Here is a 13,766-nt window from a genome sequence, read left to right on the forward strand (position 1 = left end):
GTATATATATATATATATATATATATATATATATATATATATATATATACATGTATATACATGTATATATATGTATATATATACATGTATATATATACATATATATATGTATATACAGATATATGTTTCATATATATATATATATATATATATATATATATATATATATATATATATATATATATATATATATAAATTTATATATATATATATATATATATATATAGATATATATGTAAGATATATATATATATATATATATATATATATATATATATATATATATATATATATATACATGTATACATACATGTATACATGTATAGTAAAGGTTTATGAAGAGAAATAGTTGCTACAGATACAGTTGATACAGATTCAAGGATTTATCAAAGATGCATTAATAATAATAATAATCAAGGCAGCAGTCCAGATGTATTTATGATGAAGGGATAACATCATAACATAATGTAATTATGTAATTATAACATAATGTAATTATAACATAATGTAATTATAACATAATGTAATTATAACTTAATGTAATTATGTAATTATAACATAATGTAATTATAACATAATGTAATTATAACATAATGTAACACTCCTGAAGGTCAATTCTCTCTCATTGTAAAAGGCCTGAATGTTTCATCATCCACCTGTTATTGTTCTGATCAAACAACAATGAACGTTTTCTGTTGTTTGAGGACTTTGTCATGTCTTGCTGGATTTTTGATTTAATTTTTTTTCTATAAGTAATATCACATCACATCTGTTGCCAAACGGTCGTCATGGTTTCAGACAGCATGGACCTGCAGGGTGGGTTCTTGTGCATGTGATCCCATTGCAACGTGTTTAAATAAGGTGAGAAAGTCGACTCCCACTTGTGCTTTTCAGAGAGTCTCCTCACCATGGACAAACTTCAGGTGAGGAACTGCTGCTGTTTCAGAACTGATCTGAGGCAGACATTGAATTTTTATTTTTTTTAGTGTAGGATTAGTGTTGCTGTATAATTTCTGTAATCTGGCTTGTCGTGTTTAGACTGGTCATCCAGAGCAGGTTTTAGTCTAAACCATTCGTGGCTCCATGTTGTGCCGTGAATGAATGTTTGGGTTTGACGGCTGAAGCTGTGGACACTTCTGGTTTGTTCTTAGGGGTTTCTAGACCTCACACGATGTCTTTGTGCGTTTAAGACATCTAGGATGTGGACAATCGAAGCTCGTTTCCAACGTTCAGCTTTTTCTGTCCAACATTTCTGCACTGGCGCCGCTGACTGAGAGATAAAACTTAGAAGAACTGTGAAGCTGATTTACAGACGATCCTAATCATCAAAAAACACACTGAGTTTTTTTTTATTTTTAGTTGATTCTTGCATCAAAGTGAATGACAAACTGGATTTAAATGTTTTAATTTTATGTAATTTTCTCCCACCGTAAGTGTGTTTGACTGACTGGTTGCGTGTGTGTGTGTGTGTGTGTGGGTGTGTGTGCGTGTGTGTGTGTGTGTGTGTGGTCCATGCAGCTCCAACCTCGAACGCTGCGGTTGAATTGAGAGAAAGGAGATTTAGTTAAAGATAATTTTTATTTATAAAAGCAACAGCAAACCTACATGAACTCATAAGGCTATGAAACACAGAAAAAAAAGATAAATTATCAAAGGTGCCCACTAAAAGTGCACAAGTACACTTAAGTAATATGAACTAATATAGTTAATGAATAGACCAGTGGTTCCCAAAGATTTTCTGGGCCCCCTCTATGGATTACAGTAAAATCCCCCCCAAAAAAGAAAAAAATCAACTGGGCACACACATCGATAAACCTATACACACATTTTGTTTTTAAACTCCACCAGTTTATTTCACACTTCAGGTTGCAACAAACCAACTTTACAGTGAAACACTTTTGTATAACTGTTTTTTTTTTCATTCATCCATATCGCTCCACCCCCCCAGGGGGCCACGCCCCACACTTTGGGAACCACTGCAATAAACAAACTGAGGGTAAAGTAAATTGTAAGTAATCGGAAAAATGTCCAAGTACAATGCAAGAAAGTGAATAGCCAGCATCAGAAGAATACGGAGGATATAATGTTTCTGAAATTCACTTCATGTAAAGATGTGAAAGAGCAAATTTAAAATTTTTGAGAGAGAACCGTTTCACGTACTGCAAATGTGAAACATAAATAAATCACAATCAGAACCAGGGAGAAGTTTTGAAAGCTGATTGGTGGACATGCTAACTAGCCTTAGCATTCTCGACAGGTTCCTTTGTGAGAAACTGGCAGCACGAACACCAGCATGATTGACAGCGCTAAAACCCTCCTCCTAGCTCAGACTGGAAGTTACTGTGTATTTCTGCACATGGCAGTAAGGAAGCAGAGGAGCTCCACATATTTTTTTTTCACACATTATCTGTTGCATATTGCACTGTCATGACAAAGTGACTGAACAAATATGTAAAAAGCAAATATTTTCTACAGGTTACTTACTGCAGCTCTAAAGTCATTTAAGTGAATTGTGTTGTTTACATCCAGCTGCAGATTTGACAAAAGAAAAGAAAACAATAAATCAGCAAATGGGTCAAAAATGATTCGGAATAGCTTAAGCTAATCTTCAGCTATGTTTGAATAGACTTAACCTATAGAGTTTGTGAAAGCTCATGATTATATTTAACAACAGGATTAATGAGGTGAAGAATTCAGCCTTATTAATTGTATGTAAAGTATAGACCAAACGTTTGGTCTGTACTGTATGTTTTAGGTTTTATGTAACAGAAGAAGTTCCTCCTCTCACTGCAGTCTCTGATCCCAAAGGATGAGTTGCTGTTCTTCTCCAGGACTCCACATCTTTCAGCCGGACAGCTTGGAATGTCCTGGTACTGCACCGGTTCTCCACCCACCCAGAACCACTCATCGCCAAGGTATCGCAGGCCCGTCCACACCTACCGACATGTAGCAGGGAGATCAACATAAAAACAGAAGGTGAGTTGGTAAAGAACACCAGAGGGTAAACAGTGACCCACCTCCTCAGTGGTTGCCAGCTGGGCTTTCTCTCGTGCAAAGTCGTGGTCGTCGGGGGTGATGAGGGTTGCCAGGTCGTAGCTGTTGACTTTGTTCAGGGTCCTGCAGTGCGCCAACGCCTCGTCCCACGTCTTATTCTCCTTCACCAGAGTCAGTGACTCGTCATAGCACATGAACGTATGTCTCTGATCACACTCATCATTCCTCCACTCTCTGGTGAACGACTCCTTATAAAGGCAGTGTTGGTCTGAGTCTATAAGAAACAGTGGAGAAATATATTCTACCCATGAAACCTGGAGATCATTCGGCAAATTATAACACCGATATGAAGACGGCTCAGTTTCATGTTAAGCTCCAAAGGCACTAGAGAGGACAGTCACCCGTTAAAGTATCAGAAAATGAAATGATCAATTTTATTTCAGATTTAAACCTTCCCTCATACTTTTGCATTTTTAATTTTAAAAGATTTATTGGACAAAAACAAGCAGAAAAGTGTTTTGTTAAAAATAAACGATTTTCAAGTTTTCTAACTATTCTCCCTCATTACATGAACTGTGATGTTTTCCTTACCGTTGAAGTCCCAGTTGAAGAAGGTTGTCATTTTGACTTGCATGGACCGTTTCCATGGACTGGTGTCATTCTCTTGGTACAGTCCAAGCCAGCCTTGGTACCAGTAGAACGGCCAGATTTCCGTTTCATTTCTGATTGTGAGCAGATCTTCGTGTTTCTCCCTGCAGAAAGACTGGGCTTCTCTCCATGTCTTCATGTTATAGTAGTAAGAAAACGTCCTCTGTCTCAGGCCCGACAGCTGCACACAGGCAAGGCGGGAGGCGAGTAGCAGGAAGAAAAAGATGCAGGAGTTCCTCATCTTGAATCTGCTGCGCTGATCTCCAAGTACCTGGAGCCACATGACCAGTTCAATTAAATGATTTCAGTGAAATATTCAGCATCTGTCACAGAAAGAGAGAAATACTGAATTGCTGCAAGCAGCTGAATTTCAAAAAGGAAGCTGGTTTCCTATCATACAAAACATTTATCTGCTGTCAACTGACTTTTTTTAATTGCTATGATGAATTAAAAATTTGTGGAATTGGACAGTGTATAAAAATACAACCAAATTGGATTAATGTTATTTGGGTATAATTTAAACCAATTTGTGCAAATTGGTCTAATAAACCTTATAATTTAAACCACCCAACTACCAGCTGGGTGGTTTAAATCAGCTGCGTTTCCATTACAAATCTGCACAAAGCTTTGTAACTATTCAGCCAATTTAAAAAAAACACAATTTTCACAGTTGTGGTGTTTCCTAGATAAGAAACGCAATTAAAAAAATCACACGTGAATAAGTTTGTTAAAACAATAAGCCATTAAAAAACATGCTGCATCATTATTCTCCAGCCACTTCCTGTCGTCTTTTGATTTTTTGATTCCACAACATCGCCCAGTAACAGTATGAAGAGGAAACATTTCTATCCAGTGTAAGTATTAATATATGTTCCCAATATATGGAAATGTTCAAATAAAGAAGATATTACGGGGGGTAAAATAGTAAATGCAAACATATTTGTGGCTAATTTAAACAGGATTTAACTTTGAACAGTTCTTATCTAAAAACATCCTTACTCACCTCAAGGTGAATAGAAAAGCAGCTTTGAATCTCAACTTCAGGAAATGGTGATTCTCAGTCTGTTGACTCAGTTAAGAAGCTCCACCAGCCAATCAAATCAAAGCATTAAACCCATCGGTCATTAGGATGATGTCACCATCCTGCTTCCCTTCTCCTCATGATTCTGCTTTGCATCTTGTCCTGAATCTCCTCACAGTGGCAGATGTAGAAAAACAATACAAGACAAACTGTTCTGTCATCACATTAGCTAGTGGCTAATGCTGTGTTACAGCATTAGCTGTTAGCTCATTGGATAATGAGCTGGGTTTCTTGTTTTCTAGCCATCTTTTTGTGCTTTTTATTTGGTGGGGTTTGTACACTAATGAATCGGCTGCTTTTTGTTTTACTTTTTACTTACTATTATAATTTTTTTATCTCTAATAATTCTTTGACTAAACTCATTATGTGTTATTGTGTTTTTATACAAATGTCTTTTCAATTGCCTGTGAAGTTAAGTTTGAATGGAACACATTCAAATTCATGTCTGTCTCTTCCCTCTCCCTAAGTTGTCATGATTTGGTTTCTTGTTAGGCCCAAATGCTGCCACACCCAGCGGCAAAAAGGTGGCGAGTTTTAATAATAATTAAAGTAAACTTACACAGCTTTCACAAAGGGAACAGGCCCAGGAACCAAAGGAAGAGAAACAGGTAGTGTAACAGCAGAATCCAGTGAAAAACGGGAACGTTCCTCTGTTTTACAGCCTGTGTTACTGAAAAAGAAAGTTAGTTAATCTACATTCAGTCAGAGAAGAAATCACCATTTTTTTTTTTCTGGCACCAAGTAGAGACAAGAACATCACAGCAAAACCATGTTTATTCATCTGAATAATTAGACAAACTTGTCCACAGACAAGCTAACTAGCAGCTTGCCTGTTTGTCAACCAAGCTAAGCTTAGACTTAGCTTGTATGTTAGCATGTCTACCAAATTGTCTACAGACAAGCTGTTAGCTTGTTTGTTTGTTAGCCAACCTAAATTTAGATAAGCTAACAGATAATTCTGGTAACTCCTAGAGAAAAGATTAAATTAAACTTTAGCTCAACTTTGAGAAGTATCCAACAAAACTGAGAAGGTATTTCAGCTTCTGCACAGGTCAACACCAAACCAAAGACGACTAACTTATTGACAGGATCAAGTTGATGGAAGAACTGGTGAAAGTTTTCAAATGACAGCTAGAAACGTCTTTTAGAACTTGGAAAGTAAGGCCAGTTGCATTTTTGAGGACTACCCTGACCTTGGTGACTTGTGTAATGGATTGACATTGGCTACAGTCTAAATTTACAGTATTTGCATATGTGATAATAATCATTTGGCTTCCAGTTTCCTGCTCATTTGCTTAATGGGATCTAAGGAGACATTAAACAGGAGGTTTGCATTTGGCTAATGAACTTTTGCTCAAAGAAATCTCCTAGTTCATTTTATTTTTGAACCACTCTTGGGTTCACATCCTACAGAATGGGTGAGGATTGCTTAGGTGGGTAGAGTTATTGAAAATTGTACTCAAGTAAGAGAAGCACTGCTTCAACATATTTTTACTCAAGTAAAAGTAAAAAGTAGCCATCCAAGAAATTATTCAACTAAGAGTAAAACAGTATTTGGTAAAAAAAAAATAATAAAAAAATAAATAAATAAATAAATAAATAAATACAGAAGTACTGAGTATCAAACCATCATATAAAATGTAAAAAAAAAAAAATTACATCAGATGGACCAAAATATAAAGTTATGTGGAAAGTTGTGTTGGTATTTTAAGGACCAAATTTAAACTAGTTCATATAAATAACATAATTGCAAAATAACGAAATCTGAAAAAGGAAAACATTTTGAAATCAATTTATTTCAGTATAAAACTTCTGAAACTTGAAGAAAAAACTGCAGATCTGTGTCCGGTGAATTTTTGGCTAAAACATGTTTGTTCTTCACTCAGTGGAGTTACCCACAGTGGGTCGAGTATTCAAATGTTTTACTCAAGTAAGTGAACTTTACTTTGCAATAAAATCACTCAAGTAAAAGTAAAAAGTACAGGCTAGTAAAAATACTCCTAGAAGTCAATTTCTTCCCAAACGTTTATTCTAATTAATGTCACTCAGTAAATGTAATGTGTAGCTACAACTCAACTCTGCTTACATCGAGATTTTCAATTGAGAGAAGTGTTTACTGCTGCCTGACTTCCATCTATTTACTGCTGTTCCTAATTACATGAGAAATGAGACTTAAATCTTTAATCTCATCCAGGGAAATCCTGTGTCACTACATTAGTAGTTATGCTAAATGTATATAAAAATGTAACTTAATTTGATCCATGAAAAAAAAAGTTACTGTAGAACTGAACTGAAAATTTTAATTACAGTTCAAACAACAGAGCAAAACCAAATTAAAGCTAACAAAGAACCAGAAAAAAAGCTTGAGTAAACTATGTAAGAATAGAATAGAATAGAATAGAATAGAATAGAATAGAATAGAATAGAATAGAATAGAATAGAATACTTTGTTGTCCCTCCATGGGGAATTTCAACAATATCAGCAGGAAAGTGAGTGACAGGTGGAAGCATGCAGATACACATAAAAATAAAAATGATGATAAAAATGAAAGAAAAGGAAGAAAAATTATACAGTTATGAAAAACAATTGATCCAGACTATAGATGAAGAAATCAACATGTGCATTTTAAATCTGCATTAAAATAAAAAAAACAAAAACAATGTATGCTTCATACTCTGGGATAAAAACTATTTAGAAGAATATGGACGTGTGCAAAATTGTATTTTTATTTAACTGATCAATCACACATTCATGAACTGATTTGTTCTAAGGATTTCCTCAATGCTTGGATGAGTTGATACTCATCTGGTGACATTGTATTGTAGAGCTGTTTATGAACTGCACAGTTATGCCTTATGTGTGTGTGAGTGTGTGCATGGGTGTACGTGTGTGTGAAAAAAAGGCCAGGATGGATTGAATATCTTTTCATAATTTGAAAACAGCCTTATTGTATTTATTCAGATTATATTTTTTCAATTCAATGTTTGTTTGTTTTTCTTTGTTTTTTTTATTTTATTCATCAAAAACATTTATTTGTGCAACAAAAGTAAAAACTAAAGAAATGTGTTCGGGGCCAAACCACATGTTGTTAAAAGCTTTCCCAGACTTCTTTTTTTGGTGTTTTGTTGCAGTTTTGTTAACACATCATGTAGTGATTTATACAAGAATGACCTAAAAGTCAGACCACTACTCAAGAACATTAAGAATATTTAGTGAAAAATGAAGGGATGTGTGGTCTTTGGTTTCCAACAGTTTATTCATTTTACTAATCTATGTCTATTTGAATTTTTCAAGCTTCGCCCACTTCAGACAAACATCAAACAATAGTTATTTCTGCCAGTAGATGGCAGTAGTGGTTTAGCTTTGAGAGCGACTGACTGATGCTAGGCTACAGACTAACTAATGTTAGGCTATTTACTAGGTTATTTACTCAGATGACTAGTATCACTAATAACTATGCTGACTTTTTTCATAAATGTCATGATCATTGAATAATTTTCTGATTTGATTTCATTTAGTTGATTATAACAAAATACAGAACAAAGACTTTAGGCAAATAAGTGTTTTTTATTAATTAAATTCCTTTGTTACTTTTACTCCACACAATTGTTTATTAAGATAACTGAGTCTGACTGTAATATTTATGCAGCCTACATGGGGAGCTATTTTCCATCAAAAAGGTTTTCATATTTCATATTTCAGGTTCCAGTAAGATTTTTTTTTCTGCCTGAATTGATAATAATTTATATCATCAATTTATTAGAAAGATTGGGTTGGGTTTGACCAGTCTAAATATTTCATGTATTTTGAAACAGAATCCCATCCAGATCCAGTTATATAATCTGTAATATAGGGTTGTTCCATCAGTCGCTACATTTAGAAATACAGGCAGAAAAGTGACATGCAAATCAAAGCATGTGGATCAAACTAAGGAAAATATTTTTGAGTAATCATTTTACTTTGACTAGGAATATTGCTACACATAGCACATATTTAAAATATTATTCTAATCTTCCTAAGCTGACCTATTCTTGCCATCCAACCACCCAGCTAGTTTATATTGTCATCATCTACAAATGAAAAGCCTTTATTATCAAATGGCTAAGCTATGAATGCTTTAAGATTTTAAGTAACAGAAGAAGTTCCTCCTCTCATTACAGTCTCTGATCCCAAAGGATGAGTCGCTGTTCTTCTCCAGGACTCCACACCTCTCAGCTGGGCATCTTGGAATACCCTGGTACTGCACCGGTCCTCCACCCACCCAGAACCACTCATCACCAAGGTAACGCAGGCCCGTCCACACCTACCGACATGTAGCATGGAGAGACTTACACACAGAGGATATGTTGGTTGACAAAACAAAGAATAAAGCAGAAAAATGGCCCACCTCCTCAGAGGTTGCCAGCTGGGCTTTCTCTCGTGCAAAGTTGTGGTCGTCAATGGTGTTCAGAGTGGCCAGGGTGTAGTTTTTTCCTTCCTTCATAGTTCTGCAGTGTTCCAACGCCTCCTCCCATGTTTTATTCTCCTTCACCAGAACCAGCCTCTCATCGTAGCAAAGGAAACCTAGTTTATAGTTGCAGTTGCCTGTTTGCCCGTTGCCATTGTTGATGTAGACACAGTTGTTAGCGGATCCCATAAAAGACAGAAAACAGAGTTTTTAGATTAAGTCTCATTAACAAACAAATCATACTGCAAATCTATCAAATCAAACAAATAACTTTCTGTTATTGGTCCAGTGTTTGTCATGACGACAATCTATGCCTGCACTAAGATTTGGTTCCAGTCAGCTGCCTTGGTCAACTGATTCTATTCATTTAGCTCTATGCATTTAGTTAGGCCAATTTTTTTGGGAGTGTAGGTAGGTGTGTGCTTTGATGTCCCAGTTTTAAAGGGTGCTTTGAGTAATTTATCCATCCATCCATTTTCAGGAGGGTTGCTGGTTCCTCTCCAGCTACGTTCCGGTTGACTTGGACAGGTTGCCAGTCTGTCGCAGGGCAACACAGAGATATACAGGACACACAAACATTCACACACACACATACACACACACATCTAGGGAGAATTTAGAGAGACCAATTAACCTGACAGTCATGTTTTTGGTCTGTGGGAGGAAGCCGGAGAACCTGGGAATCGAACTAAGGACCTTCTTGCTGCAAGGCAACAGTTCTACTAACTGCACCACTGTGCAGCCCTGATTAATTTATGAGGGTGAGAAATGCCTGCTTTTGATATGTAGGTGAGGTATCCTCCATCTTTTGCTCTATCTTTCTATTCATTGTTTAGCTGAATATAAATGTTGAAATAACCTAAATCCAAACAACTTTCAGATTTTTAACTTTGCTATGTTTTGCTTACGGTTATGACTGCCTTGCCAGTTGGAGACGCTTTTGTTCTCACCTCCGCTAGACCATTTCCAGACTATGTGCAGTCCGATCCAGCCTTTGTAATTTGAAGGTAGATCTGTTTTTTCCCCGCTAGTGATCAAGTCAGTGTGGTGCGTCCTGCAGTAGGCCTGGGCTTCTGCCAAGGTTTTATGTTCATCATGAAATGTGATGTTCCCTTCTCTGAGCGGTGGCTGATCTCCACAGATGAAATGAAGGACCAACATCAAAGGGACAAAGATGAAGATGTTCATCATGTTTCCACTGAATAAATGACACACACCTGGAATCAGAAACATGTTTATGGAAAGAAATGTAAAAAAATACAACATACAAAGACAAACCCAAGTGCTGAATGGACATGTTAGATAAAAAAATCAATAACTTTTGATAATCTTGACTAACATCAACAGTAATCTGTCACAAACAGACATTTTCAATTTGCCATCCTAGTCAACACAACTCACTTTTTAACAATTAAATAATGTCAAATCAACAAATCTAAACTCACCTCAGGCCGGAGCAGCAGTAGGACGGCTACGAAGGCTTCAGGTGGAGTTGTTTTCCTTTAAGTACAATCAGTTAAAGGACTCGACCAACCAATCACAGCGCTGTCCCAACACGCGTTAGACATGCAGATTAACCTTGTCACACACATCCTCTGCTTTGCATATCCAGCTACACGTGTCAGAAAGAAAAAAAAAAAACATTGAGTCTGATAATGTTTCAGAACTTTCCTTAACTGTCCTCATCTTTAATACAGCTGATAATTTGAGTTTATTTTCTAGAATACAATAGAAATATCCTTTACTGTCACAGAGAGGGTAAATTCAGAGGACCAAAGTGCAGAGACCTCAGTGGAGAGAACAGAGAAATGAATGAACACAGAGAAATAACCAGTAGAAACCAATGAAGAAGACAGGGAGCTGTAGGTACACTGAGGAAGAGATGGATAATGATGAGGGCAATAAGTGGGGCGATCAAGTAATAAGTAGAACTGCTAGGCTGAAGGGAACGAAGAGAGAGAGCCAAACGGAATTGGAAAAGCACTAATCCAAAGAAGCTAAATCTAAATCTCAGGAAACTGGGACCCATGGAAACCAGTGAGGAGACCGGAGGGAACTTCAGAAGAACTTTGGAGAGCAGCATGGAACCCTGAGGAGTCCTCAGAGAAACCCTCATCAAGGATCGCTGTATCAGGAAGTGAAGTTCTTAATACTTAGTAGTTCATAAGAACGGCTGCAGCTGCAGAGGCTGGTGAAGGGGCTGCTGTAACTGACAGGAGAGGAAACTCTTCAAACGTCTCAGTGATGACATCATATGAGTCAAGAGGAAGATGAAAGCTGTATTCTGTCCTTAAGTGATCTTTCTGTCTCTGATTTGCTTAATGTTGCTAAAGTCTTGAAAAACCCTTGAACTGTTACCCTCCATGTTATCCAATGGATCCAAGAGGAAACCAGAGTCCTCATTACTGTTAATGTGGTTAAATTAAATCCTTTTACAAACACCACTTGTATCTTATTCCAGGGGCTATGTCATTGAATTTGAATGTCATGTTTTTGAATTTACAAACATTCAAATACGTCAATGCTTCAGTGACAGACAAAACTTTGCATTTGTTAAACAGATTTCTGCTGCTAGTCCAACACTCTTGTGTCTTTAGAAATCCTGTCTGTCTCTGGTCTCTTTTGATTCTTTGGGCAGCTGCATGTCACAATACCAACATTAAAAAGACAAAGTATGGTAGTCAAGTTTATTTATTGAGTAACCAGGCTGTTCAAGATGATTTACATGAAAACAACGTAACAACGTAGGGTTAAACCATCAAAAACTAACAAACAAAGAAAAAAATATTAGATTTTCTCAAAAGTCATCATCAGAATCATTACCATAGTAACGTAGTCCTCTTTCCAGCTTGTCCATTTGTAGAAAAATGCCATAGGGTTAACTTTACATGTATTACATTCTTTAAAACGTCATAAAGGTTTCTGGTTACAGACAGGTTTGTTTTCTCTCTTTGTATGTCTGTAAATAGTGAGTACAGAAAATATTCAGGCCCCTGTACATTTTTCACTGTTTTTGCTCAAATCGAAAAGCTCATCAATGTACACACAGCATCACATCTTGAGAGAAAAAAACAGAAATGTGGACATTTTTGCAAATTTATTAAAACAGACAAATTGTCTTAAGTATTGAGACTCTTTTCTTTGATAGTTATATTTAACTCACATTCTGTCCATTTATTCTGATCCTCACTAAAATGGTTCTACTTTAATTCATCTGATTGGACTTGATGAGGAAACACACACACCTGTCTGTACAAGACCTCACAGACAGGTTCATGTCAGAGCAAATGAGAACCATGAGGTGGAAGGAACTGCCCAAGAACTCAGAGACAGAACTGTGGCAACGATTACAAAAGATCTGGACAAGGATCCAAGAGAATTTCTGCAGAACTCCAGGTTCCTAAGATCACAGTGGCCTCCACGGTCCTTACATGGAAGCAGAACTCTTTCTTCCAGTCTATTGAGGAATCGTGGGAGAAGAAGCCAAAAGTCACTGTGGCTGAGCTCCAGAGTCGCAGCAGAGAGATGAGAGAAAGTTCCACTGCTGTCAGTGCAGCCGTCCAGCAGGCAGAGAGGCCTGATGGAGCCTCTCCTCAGTGCCAGACGGATGAAAACCTGCATAGTTTGATCAATGACACATGAAAAACTCCCAGACAGAGAAATAAAATGATCTGGTCTGATTAACGTTTTGCCATTAATTCCAAGCGGCATGTGTGGAGAAAACCAGGCACTGTTCATCACCTGCCCAATGCATTCCCAGTAGTGAAACATGGTAGTGGCAGGATCATGCTATGGGGTTGTTGTTCAGCTGCAGGGACAGGATGACTGGTGGCAACTGAAGGAAAGATGAATGCGGCCGAGAACAGAGAGATCCTGGAAGAAAACCTTCCAAAGTTCTCAGGATGTCAGATTGGACCGAAGGTTCATCTTGTGTACACACACACACACACACCTATATATATATATATATGTGTATATATATATATATATATATATATACTGAAATTAAAAATGTGTCTGATGTTCCAAAAGGTTTGATTGTAACAAAAAAAACACAAAAAAACTTGTAAGGTGACTATTAAAACTTGTATTTGTCTACTCCAAACCCAGAGCTTGAGAGGAAAATGGAAGATGGTAGAACTGAACACAATGAAGCTCATTAATTTCAAAGTTCATATTGATATATTATTAGTGAAAAGCAGAGATCAGGGGGAAGGCTGTAATTATCAGGTTGGTTTGAACAGTTGTTTTACTCTTAATGAATAAAATCATAATTAAATAAACAGCCTTTGTATTAACTATGTCTTTAAATGTCAAACATTTAAGTGTGATTTTAAAAAAATCCAAAAACAGAAGGAGTGTTTATGGAGGAAAATAATTTTTTTACAGCACCAGAACATAACTGGATAAATTACAAGGATTGGTTGAAATACTGCAAATGTTTTTAGAAGGTAGCAAGAAACTGGAGAACTACAGAAAAGCACCATCTGCACAGGGAGAATAGACAGCAAAATGCAACATATTTATAGGTTTTAATTATTGCTTAGTGGGCAAAAGGCTGATAAAGCCGTCTATAGACTGACAGCTGGACAGAT

The 13,766-nt window shown here is 36.6% G+C and overlaps 2 protein-coding genes across 3 annotated transcripts; both read right to left on the reverse strand.

Annotated features, from left to right (window-relative positions):
- Positions 1 to 1,909: 1,909 nt before the first annotated feature.
- On the reverse strand, positions 1,910 to 3,976 carry LOC122821340. Its single transcript, XM_044099162.1, has 3 exons — positions 3,586 to 3,976; positions 3,018 to 3,268; positions 1,910 to 2,936 (listed from the first exon to the last, which is right to left on the reverse strand). Exons 1-3 carry the CDS (start codon positions 3,923 to 3,925, stop codon positions 2,703 to 2,705), a joined length of 825 nt encoding a protein of 274 aa, XP_043955097.1. The 5' UTR covers positions 3,926 to 3,976; the 3' UTR covers positions 1,910 to 2,702.
- A 4,295-nt stretch (positions 3,977 to 8,271) lies between these two features.
- Positions 8,272 to 10,646, reverse strand: LOC122821343 (struthiocalcin-1-like). Of its 2 annotated transcripts, none has more exons than XM_044099167.1 (4): positions 10,617 to 10,646; positions 10,122 to 10,388; positions 9,112 to 9,308; positions 8,272 to 9,027 (listed from the first exon to the last, which is right to left on the reverse strand). In XM_044099167.1, exons 2-4 carry the CDS (start codon positions 10,360 to 10,362, stop codon positions 8,842 to 8,844), a joined length of 624 nt encoding a protein of 207 aa, XP_043955102.1. In that variant the 5' UTR covers positions 10,363 to 10,388; positions 10,617 to 10,646; the 3' UTR covers positions 8,272 to 8,841. The 2 variants fall into 2 exon arrangements, with proteins under 2 accessions (XP_043955102.1, XP_043955100.1); XM_044099165.1 differs by having other exon boundaries at positions 8,279 to 9,027; positions 10,080 to 10,388; positions 10,617 to 10,637.
- Positions 10,647 to 13,766: the final 3,120 nt, after the last annotated feature.

The sequence above is a fragment of the Gambusia affinis genome, linkage group LG19 (genome assembly GCF_019740435.1).
Source record: "Gambusia affinis linkage group LG19, SWU_Gaff_1.0, whole genome shotgun sequence".
In the NCBI taxonomy this organism is placed as follows: domain Eukaryota; kingdom Metazoa; phylum Chordata; class Actinopteri; order Cyprinodontiformes; family Poeciliidae; genus Gambusia; species Gambusia affinis.

What these genes read in the sequence shown, in the direction of transcription:
- LOC122821340 (XM_044099162.1), bottom strand. Translation starts at nt 3,925, where the DNA reads ATGTGGCTCCAGGTACTTGGAGATCAGCGCAGCAGATTCAAGATGAGG. An exon ending in CTTCAACTGGGACTTCAACG is followed by an intron (nt 3,269 to 3,585) that starts GTAAGGAAAACA and finishes TGTTTCTTATAG; the next exon opens with ACTCAGACCAACACTGCCTT. An exon ending in AGCTGGCAACCACTGAGGAG is followed by an intron (nt 2,937 to 3,017) that starts GTGGGTCACTGT and finishes ACATGTCGGTAG; the next exon opens with GTGTGGACGGGCCTGCGATA.
- LOC122821343 (XM_044099165.1), bottom strand. Translation starts at nt 10,362, where the DNA reads ATGATGAACATCTTCATCTTTGTCCCTTTGATGTTGGTCCTTCATTTC. An exon ending in CTGGCAAGGCAGTCATAACC is followed by an intron (nt 9,309 to 10,079) that starts GTAAGCAAAACA and finishes ACGGGCAAACAG; the next exon opens with GCAACTGCAACTATAAACTA. An exon ending in AGCTGGCAACCTCTGAGGAG is followed by an intron (nt 9,028 to 9,111) that starts GTGGGCCATTTT and finishes ACATGTCGGTAG; the next exon opens with GTGTGGACGGGCCTGCGTTA.